The sequence below is a fragment of the Diospyros lotus genome, chromosome 2 (genome assembly GCF_014633365.1).
Source record: "Diospyros lotus cultivar Yz01 chromosome 2, ASM1463336v1, whole genome shotgun sequence".
In the NCBI taxonomy this organism is placed as follows: Eukaryota; Viridiplantae; Streptophyta; class Magnoliopsida; order Ericales; family Ebenaceae; genus Diospyros; species Diospyros lotus.
Window position 1 is genome coordinate 33,695,526 of NC_068339.1, and position 19,058 is coordinate 33,714,583.

Sequence of the window (19,058 nt, forward strand, 5' to 3'; positions counted from 1 at the left end):
TCCATGTTCTTATATGTTCCCAGATTGCCGAGCTGAATGGGCATCGGAAAAATAGATGGCCAGCAGTCTCCTCTGCCCCATTATGCAAGGGGCAGGCGCGGTCAATATCCAGAAATAAGAGCTTATCACGAGTTCGGATGTTAGATCTAACACATAACCATAATATGAAGGCATGCTTAGGAACAAGGTAGTGATGCCAAACAGTCTCCGCCCACACCTTAACTTGTCCCTTCGGCCGAAAGAACTCATAGGCAGCTTGCACATCAAACCGAGGACCATTGGCCCAGCTCTCAAGCAGGCTCATCGTAGCCTCTGTTGAACCTCGCACCTTACACATAGAATCCCTTATAAGCGTCATCCTCTTCATCAGAGGGGAGTTATCATTCCGGGCCTACCTCTGCCAAATGGAGACCGAGTGCAAGAATTTATGATGGATCCATTGAACCCACGTCGTGTCCTTCTTGTGATGAATGTCCCATAGGATCTTAACAAGCAGACCAGAGTTCCAACTTTTAAGATCCTTAAGGCCCAAGCCGCCTTCACATTTAGGAAAACAAACATCTTTCCAGCCGACAAGGGAGGCCTTGGAGTTCCAGAGGAAGCGCCTGCATAGGCTAAAAATCTAGTCAATGACAGCAGCTGGGACCGGGAGAATGGAGCACCAAAAACAAACCACCCTTGGATCACAACACAGATAAGCTCCAGCCGCCCTGCATATGAAAGGGAAGTTGCCTGCCAAGCTTTAATATTATTCGAGATCTTTGATATAAGCGGCTCATAATGTTTGACCCTAAGCTTAACCGCTGCTAACGGGATACCAAGATAGCGAAAAGGCATAACCCCTTTGGGAAAACTAGCAACGTCCAGAATACATTAGAGATCTTGTCCCTCAATACCAGTTGTGAAGATGCTAGACTTGAGAGCATTAGCCTGTAGCGAAAAGGCATAACCCATTTGGCCTACTCGGCCCCCTTAGGTGCCAGCCCGGCTAATCGGTGCCGAGCGGCGCCTAATCGGCCACGGCGGCCGCTTAGCTCCGTGAACCGCCTCGGTCGCTTGCTTTCTCTATTGCGGCACCTAAGAACATTTAGGGTTTCTTCCCCCTTACCTATTCTTTCTCTCGTCTCGTCGTCGTCGCTTGCTCTCTTTGTTGCTGTCGTCGCCGACCATCTCTCATCACTTTCTCTTTGTGCCTCAGCCTCTCTCGTTGCACGTCGCGACCGTCGCCGCTTGCTCCCTCTAGTTGCAGTTGCAGTCGCCATCGCCGCTTGCAGAAGATTTGTTCTCTCTCTCTTTCTCTTGAGTCTCAACTTTGCTCTCTCTCTGTTGCGACGTTGCCATCGCCTCTTGTGGCCTAATCCCCTATGCACAATATTATATATATATATAATATAATAATTTTATTAATATATAAGTATATCATATATATATATGTGTGTGTTTATAACTTTATACATGTATAAATAGGGATAGATTTATATATATAATCTCTATATATATAATTTATTTATATATATATATATGAATATATATGTATGTATGTGTATTTAGAATAATATAAATTTTATTTAAATAATTTTTTATATATCGCCTAGGCCTCCCCTAGGCGCTAGGCCCCGGTCTGGCGCTCGACTAGCACCTAGCGCCTTTTAGAACACTGTTTATATATACCTCATTGTGAATAAAAAATTAAAAAAACTTTTTCCTCTCAAAATACAACAGAGTATTAGAGTTAAATGAAAATTGAAAACATGTCAACAACCATTAATAATTTATCAAAATGAAAAGACATCATTTCTCAAGTATTTTTCTTCTTGGCGCCAGGGAAAAAAATTGAATCTGAAGGCAAAACAGTGATACTGACTGTTGTATATTTAAGTGAAAGGAATTAATGCCTTAGAAAAACTTCCATGTTGGTCTTCTAAGCCAAATGAGGAAATTTTTGTTTCATTCACAATCCACAGAACTTATCAAGTAAAATTATTTATGTATGTGTGAGAAAGGAGTAGATCAATGTGCTTAAAATATATGGCAAGAATCATAATTTTTGTAAAATGAATTTTTGATTTTGATAGTTTTAATTAGGATAATTGAATTCAATTTTGGAAGACTTTGGCAGACCAAATTAGTTACTAGTTCTGAAAAATTATCTTGAACTACACTGGACGACTTTCGTCAACTAGACCTTATCTTTGGTTGACTAAACTGAATGCCAAATCCTTGAAAACCACATTTCCTATCTTTGTTTTACGTCTCTATATCATTTGGTTGACTAAACATTCAGAAACAAATTAATGCCAGTTATTGGAGGCTTTTAGTCGACCATACATGCAGAATGGGTTGACTAACGAAAAGGGGCAAGGCTTAAAGTTATTGTCTAAATTTGGTCAATTACATAACAAACTTTGATTAACCACACATGGTTTATTTTGCACAGTTACAAAACTTACTGATTGGCTTTGGTCAACCAAACAATATATCTTTTTGATAAATTTTAACACTTTTGAGATAATTTTTTTGAAAGAACGATGATTTATTTCGTCATATTGATTTGTAAAAACAACCACAATCATTTGTTTCCCTTGAAAGATGATTTGATCTTTTAATATATTTTTCAAAAAAGTTTTTGTTATCATCAAAACCATTTGATTGTACCCTCGAGGTTAACAACTCTTTATGCACTTCCAACATACATATAATGCACATGCTATGCATGGAGACAATGTCATTATGCTCAATGTGTTGCCATTACTGTTTTCACGCAAAAAGCTATAATGTGAATACCATAGTAAGACACTTCACTACAATCTAATCTGTTTCTCCTCCATAGCAAAACCTCCCTCTTCCATGGTTTATCTCCCTTCTTTTTCCTTTTTTATATGGAATTTTCTCTCTACCTTGGAGAGCCTCTCTCTTTACTTCAACGTGCCGTGGAACAATTGAGGAGGCTTATTTATGGGCATTGCCAAGTAAGCATGCTTGTAGGTGCCAAATTGTGGAGTGCCAGCTGAAAATTGTGGCCACCTAGTTGTAGCTATGTGTTATTCCCCGTCTTTGAAAACGGTGGAGTTGCTTTAGTACACCTCAACCTTCTTCTAGAAGGTTCTCTTAGCTTCTTCCATTCTCTAGAATGTTAGAGCATTTACTAGTGTCCTTAATCCCATTTAATTATTCTTAATCCTTCTTGGAAACTTCAAACTACAACCTTAGCAAACCTTAACCAAATTTGTAAAGTTTATATTTCTAGAATTCTCTTGTTTTGCCCTTTACATATAAAAAATGCAAGTGTTTAACACTTAACTTAATCCTCCAAAATCAAAATCAAGTTCAAAGTTTCTGCTTATGCTAAACAATTCACCCCTACTTCAACACTTGACTGTTGGTCTTGGTACAACACTTTCATCACATAGTCTATCTTCTTAATTGAGTTATGGTTGGTTGTCAACTAGTCTTTCCCATAAGTTGACTTTGGATGTTAAATGGATTTGCTCACATCCCTAGGACTTTGGGTTGCTTGGTGCCTCACCTTCACCTTCACCTTCACTTCCTTCCTTGAATCCTCAATAAGACACGGGGTGTTAAATGGATTTGCTCACATTTGGATGACTTTGGGTTGCTTGGTGCCTCACCTTCACCTTCATTTCCTTAAATCCTTAATAAGACATTGGATATGAAATGGATTTGCTCACATCCCTAGGACTTTGAATGGGGATGGCAACATCATAGGAAGCCCTTGCTCCATCCTTCAATAAACTTAAAGCTCTCTATCTCTTTGTCATCACTGACACTCTCTCTAATGATTTCCTAGTTCTTTTATTTTATGGCTCTAGCTATACGCGTTATACAACTACTCAACTACTGTAGTTTACCAAAATGCTCTTGTTTAGCCCATCACCAACTTTCCACGTTATCCTCCACTTGGCAAACACCTATGCCAACCTGGATTCGTGGATTTATTTATTAAATCCAAGTGATGAGCCTCATATGTCCATGTAGTTATTAAAGAACACATGAAATTTAACTATATATCACGGATTTATTTCTCAACTCCAAGTGATACTCTACACATGTTATAAAAATCGTTATCCTCTTTGTTCATTTCTTAGTTAATAGTTGTATGTGTGACCTTCACCCTTCTATGCATTCATTTCATCTTGACAATTGAAAAAAGGGGAAAAAATCAATTTCCTTGGTAGTTGAACTAGATTTTCTTATGATGTTCTGGGTCAAATGAAAGGAAAAAGGATGTATATGTTTTAAACCTTTGAAATTCTTTTTTCTTTGGTTGAACAAAATGGATCTCCTTTAAACAAGCTATTGACATGTCTTTAGATTATGATGGCATTAAGATATACTTTTGTGCCCAATTTTGGGTATTAATGTGAATGCATTTAATCCAATGTAGTTATTTAGTTTTCACCTCTTTCCTAGCATAAGTAGCTATCATTAGTTTGAACCTTATTTTTTGGATTTCTAATGTTATGAGCAGCTTGATGCCATTGGTAATCATGGAACAAGAATCATCATCTATAATTTATGGTTAAAGGATGATGGTTCATTGGAGCTAGATTTCAACTCAGATCTTGAGGTGAGAATTATTTCATGGCCTCTTTGTTTCTCTTGAGATATATTTGGAGATCATTTTTATAAATTGGTAATAATGGCTTGATTGTAGGATATTTGTTTAAGTGGGGATGCCAAACTTGAGGACAAAGGTGTAAATCGAATGGCAATAAATGAGAGTCACATGGCAAATCGATACCAGTATTCCCTTCGTGTAAGTATATGTTAGTGTTAAATTACATTGTTTTTTGTTTTTTTGAAATATGTGAGTGCAGATATGATATTAATGAAATCAAAAGAGAAATACAACAATCCTTAGAAAAACACCAGCCCCCCCCACCCTCCCCAACCCAACGACCTAGTAAAACACCAGCCCCCCCACCCTCCCCAACCCAATGACCTAGTAAAAGAGAAATCCATACAAACTAACTACACCCCCCCCCCCCCCCCCCCGGCCTGCCCGCACGCCATTAGGGAGGCCTAGACAACCCAACTTGACTCCATAATCAACTAGCCAAGAAGAGAAAGAAGAACTTATTGGCCAAGAGTTGAAGCAGACATGATGACCTAGTCCATCGAGTAAGGGAAAGATGGCTCCATTGCCCTAACCTGGCTAGCACTAAGTAAAAGATATCAACCGCATCAGCCCTCCGATCCTTGAAGACTAACCTATTTCCCTCTAGCCACACCGTCCATAGCCGCTTATAAAAGAGACTTCCATATCTTCCTTAGCACTTTACCCTAGGCAAAGTAATCCCACTGATCAAATAGACCCCTAACCGAGCTTGGATAGATCCACTCATAACCCCACCACCTAAAAATCTGCCGCCACGAGCACAAGATATTCTCACAGTGAACGAAGAGGTGGTAGCTAAATAGATTGCTAAATTTCTTGTAGGGGTAGCTAAACGGATTGCTAATTTTCTTAGGCAGTTTAACCAATTCCCATCTAGTAAGAGCCATTTTCGCCACCCTCTCATTTTCTATAGGGGTAGCTAAACAGATTGCTAAATTTCAGAGATTGTTTAGCTCTTACTAGCTTTCATTGTTGTGACAGAGAAAATAGGGAGGTAAATGACCTTGATCCCAATTGCAAGGTTGCCCCCACTATTAGAACTAACAAGCTGCCCATGATATATCAATAGACATCGCCTCTAGGTGGAACAAATTATGATACATCACTCCTTAGGGTGGATAGGTATATTGTGGAAATACAGGAAGTGTGGGTGACTTCCTTGCCATTCAAAATACACAAGTGTATTGCCTCTGAGAGACATCAAACTAAAACTTGAATATAATTGGGTATCAATGATACGTGGGCTCTCGATAATTGAATATAACTGGGTATTTGAAATACGTAAATCATAAAAATTGACAGGACAAAATAGATAGTATCTAAATCCATTAGTATGCACATCCTAGGAGTGTGACTAGACCAACAATGCAAAAGGGTAGGAGGAACTTAATGATCCTACATGAATGGCACTATTACTATAGAACTAGTTATGCCAAAAAATGTTAGGGGGAAAGAGTGAGTCAGAATGTCATTTTTAAGAATGTAAACGGGGCCCAATTAACATGCTTGTTTTAATAAATTTTCAAATGAACCTCATGCTTATACCTCACTTTTATGCTTGTTTTAATGTTAAATGGGGTTTATTGGGACCCATTGGGGACTTGTTTAAATGCCTAGCCATGTGTGATCCAACAAGTAAATAAAAACATGCTATGCCCACTAGGAAAGGGATGTAGAAGACGTGTAGTTCGAAATCCTAACCCACCTAAAAACCACCTTTGAAATCCTGAAAACGAACCAATTGTATGTGAAACTTACCTAGTGTTCCTTTGCAAAGAGTGAGTTGGACTATCAAGGGTATATTAGTTTAGGACAAGGAGTCAGAACAAACCCGAAGAAAATTACAGCCATGTTGGAATGGCCCAGGCCTTCATTTGTCAGGCAATTAATGATGTGGTCACTAACTGGTCCTAAAATCGGTTCGAGAGATAAGATGGAAGGTAGTTCAAGAGCCGGTCCAAAAGTGGCTAGCCCGGCCCAACCCAACCAGTCAAGAATTGGCCCAAACAATGGTCGAAACTTTATCACTGGCCAAAACTTCATATCTTTATATTCTTTTAGAACTTTTACTTCTATCTTACTTCTATGTTTTAGGATTTTAATCCTACTTCATATTTGTTAGGGTTTTATTTCTATTAGGATTCTAGTTAGATTTTATTTACAATATTAGATGGAATAGCCAAACACTATATATATGCTTATTAGTTAGGGTTTGTAAACAATTTTTTTTAATTGAACTTTTTGCAAGCCTATTCAGTTTTATCAGCAAGCTAGATTTAGCTTTGCACCTACTTGAGGGTCACGTTTCGGTGTTGAAACTTGCTTGTTTTAAGGTTTCTTTTGTGTGTTTTCTCTACACACGCGCTACACGCTGCGTCAGGTGGTATCAGAGCGGTTACTCACAAATCAAATAGCTAATCTTCAAGGTAATAATAGCAACCAGTCTCGTGGCAGTTATAAGGGGTTGTCGATGGTTTGGAGAGCAATCGAAGAACAGTGGGAAGTAACTTGTACTATGCAGGAGCGATTGAACCAAATTAGCAACCAATTGAGAGCTTCACTACGGGTTGATGATGACCGAAACCAGAATAATGGCGTGAATCAAGCCGACAACTTTAATCTAGGAAGAGCACCCATTAATCCTGTCTCCAATAATCCTAGAAGACCAATGATGGGTGATAGCGATGTTAAAGATGATCTTGGTCATGTAATAGCTAACCCTGGTGTTAGGGGGGTTAGGAGGAATGCGTAGTAACACAACCATTGGAGAAACGATGAGTATAAACTAAAGGTTAATATTCTTACCGTTAGTGGAGATCTTGATATTGAGGGGTTCTTGGATTGGATTACTAAAGTTGATCGATTTTTCGAATATATGGAGATCCTAGAAAAAAGACTAGTCAAGCTAGTGGCCTATCGATTAAAGGGCGGATCTGTTTGGTGGGAGCGATTGAGAGAGATGAGATTGAGGGAAGGCCAACATCTAGTTCAGATGTGGAGAGGAATGAAGCAGCTGTTAAGAGGTAGGTTTTTGGCCCTTGACTATGAATAATACATGTTTGAAACTTATCAAAGATATGCACAGGGAATGAGGAATGTAAATGAGTATACTTCGGAGTTTATGAGATTGGCGGAAAGAAACTAATTGTCAGAAAGTGACAATCAACAAGCAACTCGTTATTTAAATGGGTTGAAGCCTGCTATACGTGACAAAATTGGGGTTCTGATGGTTATGAGTGTGCAAGAAGCAAGGAACTTGGTTTTAAAGGTTGAGTTAATGTTGAGTGAGAAAACCAGCAATGACAACTATCGCTAGTACAGTGGGAATGACAATAAACCAACAACTTTTGATAAAGGTAGGACAGTTCAAGGAGCGCAACCTTTCAAGCCATGTAATGCAGTTAACCATAATAAGGCTACAACAGGAGGAAACACTCAAGGTAATACTTCTAACCTTCCAAAATCCACTAACCCTTATGCAAAGCCTGCTATTTTTAAGTGTTTCAAATGCAATGAGATTGGGTATAGGTCTAGTGATTGTCCAAGGAGAAAGACGATTAATATTGTCAAAAGGGAGGAGGAAGATGTTGTTGAAGATGAAGTATATTGTGGGCCTGATAGGGAGGATGGCGAAGAAGAGTATGACCGTGAAGCGTATACATGTGTAGTAAGGAAGCTAATGCTATCTCAAAAGAATGAAGATACTACTCAGCGACATAAGCTTTTTCACACGAGGTGTATTGTGAAAGGAAAGATCTTTGAGTTGATTATTGATACTGAAAGCCAGGAGAACATTATAGGAAGAGATGTGGTGGAAAAGTTGCAGTTGACCCTTGAAAAGCATCCCAACCCTTGCACAATCGGATGGATCAAAGAAGTTGGTGGCATACGCGTGGATGAACGCTATAGTGTGCCTTTCTCTATTGGTAAGTACTCTGACGAAATTTATTGTGATATTGTTGATATGGATGCTTGGCATATTTTATTCGAGATACCTTGGCAATTTGATGTGGATGCTAAACACTCTGGCAGGAAGATCACATATTAGCTTGAGAAAGAGGGCGTGCGTTATACTTTGTTACCTATAGTAGACAAAAACCAAACCAAAGCTTCTAAAGTGGAAGGGAGGAATTTTCTTACCGTTACACATAAACACTTAGTTTGTGAGGGAGTGTAAGGATACCCGAGAGGTTCACCTATTGGTTTTAAAGGGGAAGAGTGTGAGTGAGCCTCTGAAATTGAATCAAATTCTAGTGGAGGTGCAGGGATTGTTGGAGGAATTTCATGATGTGGTTCCTAAGGAGTTGCCTAATGAGCTACCTCCTATGAGGGATATTCAAATGATTGGATAATTCATCTAGTGGGTTAGGATAATAAAAGGAATTGATCAACTAATTAGGAATTAGATGGAATCCCTTAATTCGAGAATAGAATTAGGGTTCCTTAGAAATTAAGTAGGAGACTTGCGACAACAAGACCCTTCATTGGCATATTGAAGAGGAAGGGGCTAGATGGTGGGGGCTAAAGGAAATAATTACCAATTTAATAACCAAGAATGCCTTTACTAGAGGGAAGTGAAGACCCAATGTAATTGGTATTCATTAGAAAGCCTGTAGTTATTTCCAATGCAACCGAACATAAATGGGGATAAGATTAAATAGAAAATAAGGAGCATAAAATGATTTGGCTCTTACAGAGTCAAAATTCGTGTAGCCAAAAGAGAGAGGTAGTTGATGGAATTAATCTAAATTTGCCCAATCAAAATGACTTAGTAAATGAGTCATTCAACAAAATAGAGAGATGAGCATAAGAATCTCATCAATTTGCTCCAATTGAAATAATGAAAAACACGACAAGAAGAACAAACATTGGTCCAAATTATCAACCTATCAAAAACCCTTAGAAACTTAGAGGTTCTTGGAACCCACAACCCCATACCAAGTTGGAAATTCCCGAAATGAAGTTCGCTAACAATAGATTTGGAAAATTACACCACAACAACACCCCAAAACTAACCAAGCAAATGGAATTGGAAGTGTCCGATAAAGGCAAGAATTCGGGATGGTGTTTTATATTTGGCAAGAGACTGTGAGGGGAGGTCATTAATGGTGGTACAGGATAATGATGCCAGTGACTCGTGGCGGCTTGCGATAGAGAGGGGAGGTCATGGTGACTCAGAGAATAAGCTATCCTAGCCATGGCAGAGTATCATAAACACAAGATGAGGGGTTGAGAGAATGTTGCAAAGGATTGTTGTTGGAGTGGTGACGACAAAATAAAGAGATTGAGATATGGTCAATGTAGGTGATAGAGTGAGTTGGCAGTGCAATGAGGGAAAGAGCACAGGAAAGGGGATGCTAAAGAATGTTATAGAGACAGAGTGTTGGAGGCGTGGCCTTGGCATGGTGCAATGATAGGGTGGTGGCGTTAGTGTCACAGTAGAGAGAGAAATAGAGGGGGGTGGTTGATATGCCCAATGGCGAGATGATGGGTTGTTCAAAATCCTAATAGCCCCTTGTGTTCCTTTCATACCTAGGGTTTTTAACCTTAATGGGCTGGCCAACTTCCCTTTTGTTTGCTAGTGGGACTATTGTGTTGGATGTCCAGCGCTAACCTTCTTTTTTTATTTTTTTAAATGACGTTAATTAACAATAAGAATTGCTAGGAATTAAATAAATAAAATTTTTTATTCATTTAATTTCTCCCTTAATTTTAATCATATTTTGTAGTTAGAATTTACAGAAAATAAATAAATTAAAATTCCTTTTTATTTATTTCAGCCATTTTATTTTTTTATTTAATTTTGGAAAAAATAAATTCCCCCAGATTTTTGGAACTTTATATTCATTCTTTCTCATTCATAGGTATATTTGTCCATCTTGTACTTGCAAAGACCTGAAAGTTTCAGCATAGTTTTGCGCGGGCGAGTTGTTGAGTATCATAATATAGCTGCCGATCTCAAATTTCCAGAGTTCATCTTGTACAAACCTCAAAGTGGTGGATATGTGGAGGTTGTATTCTTGTTATTGTGGACTTCTATTTTGCTGTGTTTTATCTTTATTTTTTCTGAGTCTGATTTCATATCTTGGTCCTAAATGTCAAATCCTTGACCCCTCTAGAGCTTTTTGTACCTTTTCAAAACAATCAGATACTTTTTTTAAAATGTCTCTCATTTTCCATTTCAGTTGCAGTAATCCTTTCAACGTGTCCCAACATATATACTGAAATTTAAAATTTTAGATTTAGTTTTTTTATATTTCCTTTCAAGCACGTGGATGACATGAAATGAGTCATAATTAATGGATTGATAAGCATCTGACAACTATAGAAGAATTTATTTGTTCAGTAAATTTTAATCAATAAGATAACCATGCCCCTGCCCCCACCCTCACCATCTCTGCTAAAAATGTTCATGTCTGAGAAGGTTGATAACTTTAAGGTTTCATCAAGAAGGAAGGAAATGTTTGCTGCCAATTGTCTCTTTCTATTTCTTCCTCTCTATCATTCAGTATTTGGAATTATTATTGCCTTTTCCATGTGAGGAGTGAGGGGACCTATGCATTAGCTCTGCCAATCCAACTTCATTTCATTCTTTCATGTGTTTTTCCTTGCTCTCAAAGAGACATGCATGCATTGCATTTTTGGCAGGTTTCATTGACTTTGCTAAGTATTGGTTTTATTGTGCAGGGCAAAGTTGTCACAGCAATAGGGTTTTTGAAGGAAGCCCCACATGTTAATATCCATGGATTTAATGTCTACCACAAGAATCGTTTAATACTGGTGATTAGTTTCACTTGGACTGTTTTGAGTTAGTTGCATTGCATTATTTGCTTTTATTTGCATCTCTATACGGTTATTTTGTTCTGTTGCTTCCAATGATTAAAGTACAAATGCTCATTGATAACTGTTAACCTACTTCTTCAGGAGTTGGAATCCCCGACTCATGTAAGTTCTTACAATTTTCTTTGGAAGGTGAGATCACAAGTTCTAGACTTTTAAGGGGCTGTCCCAGTTGTGGAAAATAGGTTTTCTGATTTTTTTCCACAGAAAAAGAAAAACTGGAAAAAGTATTGAAATGAAACATAAAATTCTGTTTTTCCAATTTTTAAATTTATACCGACTGTTAGAGAATATCTTTAAGAAGTTTTTGACTTTTTTCTTCACAAAGGGTATTTTTAAGGTTTCCAACCCTACCACAATTAATATTAATTGTACTAGAATTCATGTACCTAACTCAACATAGTGCGATAAAGACTCAATATATTGTTGTTATAACAATATATTACTATAAAATGTAAACTGTGAGAATTGAGAGAGAGAGAGAGATGGTTTGAACAATATCTCTATATCATTTCAAACTAAGAGATGGAATACATATATATACAACTATCATGACATAAGCTATGACATCATGTTAACTATTTCTACATACAACTCAACACTCCCCTTCAAGTTAGAGCATAGATGTCATATGCACCAAGCTTGTTACAAATATATTCTACCCAAGGACCCTTTAGAGAGTTGGTGAAGATATCTATAAGTTGATCATTGGAGTTACCAAACTCTGTAACAATAACACCTTCAATTAACTTTTATCTAATAGAGTGACAGTCGATTTCAATATGCTTGGTCCATTCATGGAACACTGGATTGGAAGTAATGTGCAAGGCAGCCTGATTATCACAAATAAGTTTTATAGGAGACACTTCACAAAATTTATGTTCCTGCAAGAGTTACTTAAACCAGACGAGCTCACAAGTTGCATTAGCCATAGCTCGATATTTTGCTTCTGCACTTGATCTAGTTACTACATTTTGTTTCTTACTTTTCGAATAAATTAGATTTTATCTCATAAGAACACAATACCCAGAGGTTGACCTACAATCAAAAGGAGATCTTACCCAATTTACATTTGCATAACAACAAATATCTGTGTGTCCCTTATCCTCATAGAGTTTCCCTTTACCTTGTTCCCATTTGATGTATCTTAGAATCTGAATAACAGCATCCCAGTGAGAGTTACATGGAGAATTGAGAAATTGACTAATTACACTTACAACAAAAGCACTGTCAGGGCAAGTGATGGTGAGATACTTTAGCTTGCCTACCAATCTTTGATACCTTTCAGGTTCTGAAAAGGGCTCCCCCTGTCCTGACAAGAGTTTGATATTCAGGTCTTCTAAGATGTCAAGGGCATACTTCCTCTAAGAAATTGAGATACCATCTCTTGATTGTGCAACCTCAATACCCAAGAAATACCGAAGTCTGCCTAGGTTTTGGTTTAAAAGTGCTGATGTAGATGTTCCTTCCGCTGTTGTATGCCAACTTGATCACTTCTTGTGATAACAATGTCATCCACATAAACAAGATAGATCCATAAAGAAGAGGAGTGTCGATAGAAAACTGAATGATCAGCTTCACTTCGGGTGAGTCCAAAGGCTTGAACCACGGTGTTCAGCCTTCTGAACCACGCTTGTGGAGATTGTTTTAGACTATAGAGAGGCTTCTTGAGTTTGCAGACTACATTGAAGTCCCCCTGAGCAAGAAAACCAGGAGGTTGCTCAATATAAACCTCCTCCTGTAGATCACCATGGAGGAAGACGTTTTTAATATCCAATTGATAGAGCAACCAATGATGCATAGCGGCCATAGAGAGAAATAGGCGAATAGAGGCCATTTTCGCCACAGGAGAGAAAGTATCACTGTAATCCAGCCTATAGATTTGCTTAAAGCCTTTGGCAACCAAGCAGGCCTTAAGATGTTCCACCTTGCCATCAAAACCCACTTTGGGAGTGAATACCCACCGACAACCAACAAGAGTCTTTCTTGGTGGTAAATGCACGGAATCCCAAGTACCATTTGAGTATAAGGCTTCAATCTCATCGAACATAGCTTGGCGCCAACTTGGATGTGAAAGGGCTTCACTTGTGGTTTTAGGAATAGAAACAGAGGAAATACTCGAAACAAATGCACTAAAAGCAGGTGACAGACGCTCATAGCACAAAAAATTATAAAGTGGGTGTGGATTACAAGTGGACTGTGTACCTTTGCGAGGAGCAATAGGAAGGCTAGCTGGCGCAGGATTCGTGGCAGGAGGAACCACTGATGGAGAGTGTGAGTCAGGAGAGTCTTGTTCTGGAGGAATGATGGCGCAGACTGTAGGTTAAGGACGGCGATGATATGTAAAAAGTGGAGGATCTGTAGAGTGTAGACCTGAAGATAGTAGTGGGGGTCCACAAAGGAGGAGACAAACAGACCCGAAGAGGGCAACAAAAGAGAAGAGAAAGGAATTGACAATACCTGGTCAAGACTCTATGAATTGGGTTGAGCAACCGAGAAGAAAGACTGTTGTTCAAAAAATGTGACATCAGTAGATATAAGATAGCGGTTCAACTTAGGAGAGTAACACTTATAGTCTTTTTGCAACCAAGAGTAGCCTGGAAAGATATACTTGAGAGATTTGACAGCAAGTTTATCCTGTCCAAGTGAAAAAGAATGCACAAAACAGATACATCCAAATACATGAAGGGGAACATAATAAAGTGGTTGTGTAGGGAACAAAAGAAATGAGTATTTGGTCTTATAACACAGAAGATGACATGTGATTGATTAGAAAACAAGTAGTAAGAACTGTATCGCCCCAAAATTTGGTGGGAAGATTGGCATGTAAAAGTAGTATTTGGGCAGTTTTAATGAGATGACGATTTTGGGCAGTTTTAATGAGATGACGATTTTTACGCTCAGCAACACCATTTTGTTGGGGTCTGTAAGGACAAGAAGATTGATGTAAGATTCCATTAGCAGTCGTGAAAGTAGTAAAGTGAGAGGAAAAATACTTAGGGGCATTATCACTACAGAAAGCACATATAGAAACGTCAAACTGTGTTTTTATTTCAACAATAAATGTTTGAAAGACAGAAAACGATTCAGACCGACTTTTCATGAGAAACAACTAAGTGCAATGAGAAAAGTCATCAATAAAAGTAACAAATGTGAAAAATCTAGAGTAGAGTTGACTCGATTGGCCCCCATGCATCAAAGTGCACAAGGGAAAACGGAGCTGTAACCCTATTGTGGACACGACTAGGAAAAGAACTACGAACGTGTTTACCACGTTGACATGACTCACAATTAAAAGTGGATAATGACGACAAATTAGGAACTAACTTCTTTAGTTTGGAGATGTTGGGACGACCGAGATGAGAGTGGAGGAGATCTAGGGAAGTCGCACTAGTGCAGGCTATTGGCGAACTAGGCACAAGAAGTTGATAGTGGCCTCATGACTCACACTCGACGCCAATCGTTCGCCCCGTACCCCTATCCTGCACACAAACAGAAGTAGAGGTAAAGGTCACTGAACAATATAGTTCTCTAGTAAGCTGACTAACATAAAGTAAATTAAAAGGACTACATGGGACATAAAGGACAGAATTTAAAGGGAAAGAGGAGGTAGAAGAGGTTTTCCCTATCCCTTTAACAGGCGTTTTGGTGCCATCTACAAGAGTGATGGTTGGTAAATGTTCAGAAAGTGTAAGGGTAGAGAAAAAGATCCTTATTACCACACATGTGATCAGTGGCGCCAGAGTCCAAAATCCAAGGGCCAATAGAAGGGCTTTGAGTAACACAAGCCATGGGATGACCAGTAGATGGCTGAGATGCTTGGAACTTCAAGAAAGCCTCATAGTTAGTAGCTAGTAGGGTTACCATTGCAGGGCCCAATGCTAGGCTAGGGGTACTTTGGGCAATATGAGTCGCTCGAGATGTCTGAGATGCAGGAGGGGCAGCTGGTCCACCATGCTTCTTTCAACATTTATCTTTCTCATGCCCCTTTTTTTTACAAAAGTTGCAGTGAGGGTGAGAGCGACTACCGGACCGACCTTAATTACTGCCTAAAGTCTGAGACACAAGAGAAAAGACCTCAGGAGGGGTACCTGTAGAAGTACCAATAGAGGAAGAACTACCAGCCATATTAAGTAATCTTTTGTATGCATCTTTCATAGTAGGGTTAGTGGACCCAGTTAAGATCTGATGGTGGATAGGCTCAAACTCAGACTTGAGACCAGATAGCGAAGGACCATGAACAATTTTTCCTATTGAGAATCATAAGTGGCTTTGGAATCAGAGTATGGAAGAAGAACTTCAAACTCCTACATGAGAGAATGCATTTAGCTCAGATAGGATTCCATAGAGTGACCTTGCTGGATGTTCTTGATACTGTGGACAACTGTGTATAGACGCTAAATGTTGTTGGTGTAACATTCAATAGCTTCTGTCCAAACCTCATAACAGGTTTTAAATGGCCGAAAGAGCTGCAAAACAGAGTGATCAATGGAATTCTACAAAATATTACACAACTAATCATCAAGTTGTTCCCATCTAGCTTTGTTAATTGGATCGACATCCTCTGCCTTCATGGTGAGATGATCTGCTTATCCTTGCCCCTTGAACCACAGCTTGATAGAGGTTGCCCATGAGAGATAGTTGGTAGACCCTATCAACTTGTTAGGGGTAATAACAGGGGTCCCTATGTTGGAAAGGGCAAAGGATTGAGATGCAACAGATGTTGAAACGGACTCACCATATGTAGGAGTGATTTGACTGTGGTCAAACATGTCGAGAACTGCAAATTAGATCTGAAACGGGATGGAAGGAGCAGCGACATAGGCATGCGGTGGGTGACGGTCGGCGATGGTTGTTGGTGGCCAACAGTGACAAAACCACCCGGATCTGAATGGACTTAGGGAGACAAGTCTAATGGTGGTAACGAGATCACGATCGGAGCATCAGAGAGAGAGAACGAGGCAAAAATGTCTCAACTAGCATATTTGTCTGGTGGCGCTCGGCGGTGGCGAGGCTCCAGGGCTAGGTCGATCTGGAGGAGGCACAACTAGATCTAAGGTCGTGAAAGACCAACGGTCATGACTTTAGAACCGATCGACGACAGAAGGCGATGGTGAGGCTGATTCTGAATAGAGTAGAGGAGGTTGATGCGGCGGTCGGCGACGTAGGCATGGCGGTCGGCGACGGCAGCGATAGCGATAGCTGGATCTATGCTAGTGTGTGCTAGGTCTGGGTGATGTAGCAACGGTGGCAGGAGCATCAGCAGCGACTAAGGAGGAGACCTAGCAACAGTGATCGCGATTTGTTGGAGGCGGCAATTGATCTGCTGGAAGAGAAGGCCGCGGCTGTTGATGGTGGCGGCGACTTCGATTTCAGATCTGAAGGTCGTAATTGCTGATGGTGAGTAGTGGCAGCGGCTGTGGTTGTAGCTGGGGAGGAAGCAGCTGTTGTCGGAGGTGGAGAAGACAACTAGGGTTTGTATGTTTCTGATACCATGTGTGAATTTAGAGAGAGAGATGGTTTGAAAAATATCTCTATATAATTTCAAACTAAGAGATGAAACACATATATATACGACTATCATGACATAAACCATGACATCATGCTACCTCATGACGTAAGCCATGATATCATGCTAACTATCTCTATATTCAACTCAACATAAACAAATATGAATTTTAAAATTAACTAATTATAAATAATATCATAAAGATATTTCTTGAAGTTATCATAAATAATATCTTAAAAATATGAATTTTAAGATATTTCTTCATCTTTTAAATAATATGAAGGTGGAGAACAAGTGTTTTGATGAGATATCTTAGTAACTTGAGTCTGAAGAAAATAGGAATGTATGTTCTATGGATGCATTTGTCCAACTAGATAAAGAATGTTATCAAACAATTGAAGAATAAGCAATTGCACTAGATAATATTTCTATTGAAGCATGGAGATGCATGGGAGAAGAGAGCATTTTTTATTAACAAGATTATTTAATGTAATCCTTAAATAGCAAAAAGGTGTTGGACAAGTGAAGAAAAGCACTTTAGTGCCTATTTATAATGTTAATTCACAGGATGCATGGCTATGATCTCAAGAGATTCATTAGTCAATTCATCCTTGATTTAGACAGTGATCTAATTTTCAGTTTTTGGAAATTATTGACATTGATTATCTGTCCAGATTTAGATACTTTCCTATCCATGGTATGGGAAATCTTTTCGTGCTTTGTACAGCTTAACTTTCCTTGTTTTTAGCAAGTGTAATCTTTCCTATGTTGTAATCTCTTACCCAATTATTAGGGCTGTATCATTCATACGAAATGCAAGATATATTTCATTCTATTTTTCAACATAGTATCAGAGCCATAACCCGGTCCCTTTTTCTCAATCTGTCTACTATGTGCCTTCATTACCACAGTATTGTCTCTTATGTTGTGTTTCTTTGTTGGCCTTTGTAGCCTTATATCATGTTAGGAATCTCTGAAAGCTCCTATCTCTGTGGGAGATGCTATACCTATCGAACAATCAATTGGTAGTGCTCCTGCCAATGAGCTGTCATGGCCCTGGGTTTCAGTAGAGAATTAGGGCCAATTTTAGGAAGAATTAGGGCAGAATTTGGGAGAGAGATGGAAAAACAGAGGGAGGTGGAAGAAACTGGGTGGAGAGGGTGAATAGGGTGAGAATCAGGGAGAATCAGAAGGGAGAAAGAGAGGAAGAGAAGTTGGGAAAGGAAGAATTAATGCCTATACAACAGCCTTAGTAGCTTTATATAGCTTCCTTAACAGCTTAAAAAAAAAAAATTCAAGAAGCAAAATAACTACCACTAACAATCTTAACAGAATTAACTACTCCTGAGGATAATTTGCTACACTCAACCCTACCGTAAGCTATTATACATCCTAGGGTCCTCACAGTTCCCCCTGCTTTGAAATATTTCTTGTCCTCAAGAATTGCAAGACCTCACAAGACAACTCTCACGAAGGAGTAGTAGTGCTGTAACGGCGTTGGAACACTACAAGTTGCCAATCTTAGCTCTTTTCCTTCTCTTCCACAGTTTGGTTGGAGCAATCTTGAAAAACTTAAGTAAGCCTAACAAATTGTCATAGTTGTAATGTACTCATCAACTAGGACAAAACCAGAAGCAATCACTCTCTGGTTGTCATAGTTTGAAGCTGAAACCTGCCAACCATTGTTCACACAAATTTCCCTTATCACCGCTCCTTCAATCTTGGTTGTTTGGAGTCTAGAGGAGTGACTAACTGAGACTGCAAGTTCCTTTGATATTTCATCATTATCTAGTACAAGTAAGGATGGCAGACACTCTTCCATAGCTACAGTTAATGTATTCCCAACAGACCAACTGCCATTCTCTACTGTAAAAATATCTACAATAACTTTTAGATGCAGCATTTGAGTAATGTAGACTTGTTTCGGATACCCAAACAAAAACTGTCTGAGAGCAACAGGACTTGGGGTTGTTGCACCACCAATTCCAGTCATCACTCCATCCTTCATTACAGTAGATAGAAATCCTAATTGGCCAGCTAGAGTAAAAACAAACAAAGCAGTAGGAGCTT

At 39.0% G+C, this 19,058-nt stretch overlaps 1 protein-coding gene across 8 annotated transcripts in view; it reads left to right on the forward strand.

The window, feature by feature from the left end:
* Positions 1–19,058, forward strand: part of LOC127794339 (protein MICRORCHIDIA 6-like) — a 104,211-nt gene that overhangs the window by 41,317 nt on the left and 43,836 nt on the right. For 4 of the 8 annotated variants that reach the window (XR_008021644.1, XM_052325353.1, XM_052325351.1 and 1 more), the window contains 4 exons: positions 4,490–4,588; positions 4,676–4,777; positions 10,504–10,650; positions 11,327–11,419. Coding sequence is in view for 7 of the 8 variants with exons in the window: in XM_052325353.1 (XP_052181313.1) it covers positions 4,490–4,588; positions 4,676–4,777; positions 10,504–10,650; positions 11,327–11,419 (441 nt within the window). In the remaining variant the exon portion in view is untranslated. The remainder of the gene's footprint in view (positions 1–4,489; positions 4,589–4,675; positions 4,778–10,503; positions 10,651–11,326; positions 11,420–19,058) is intronic. The other 4 variants (XM_052325354.1, XM_052325356.1, XM_052325355.1 and 1 more) reach the window with 4 other exon arrangements.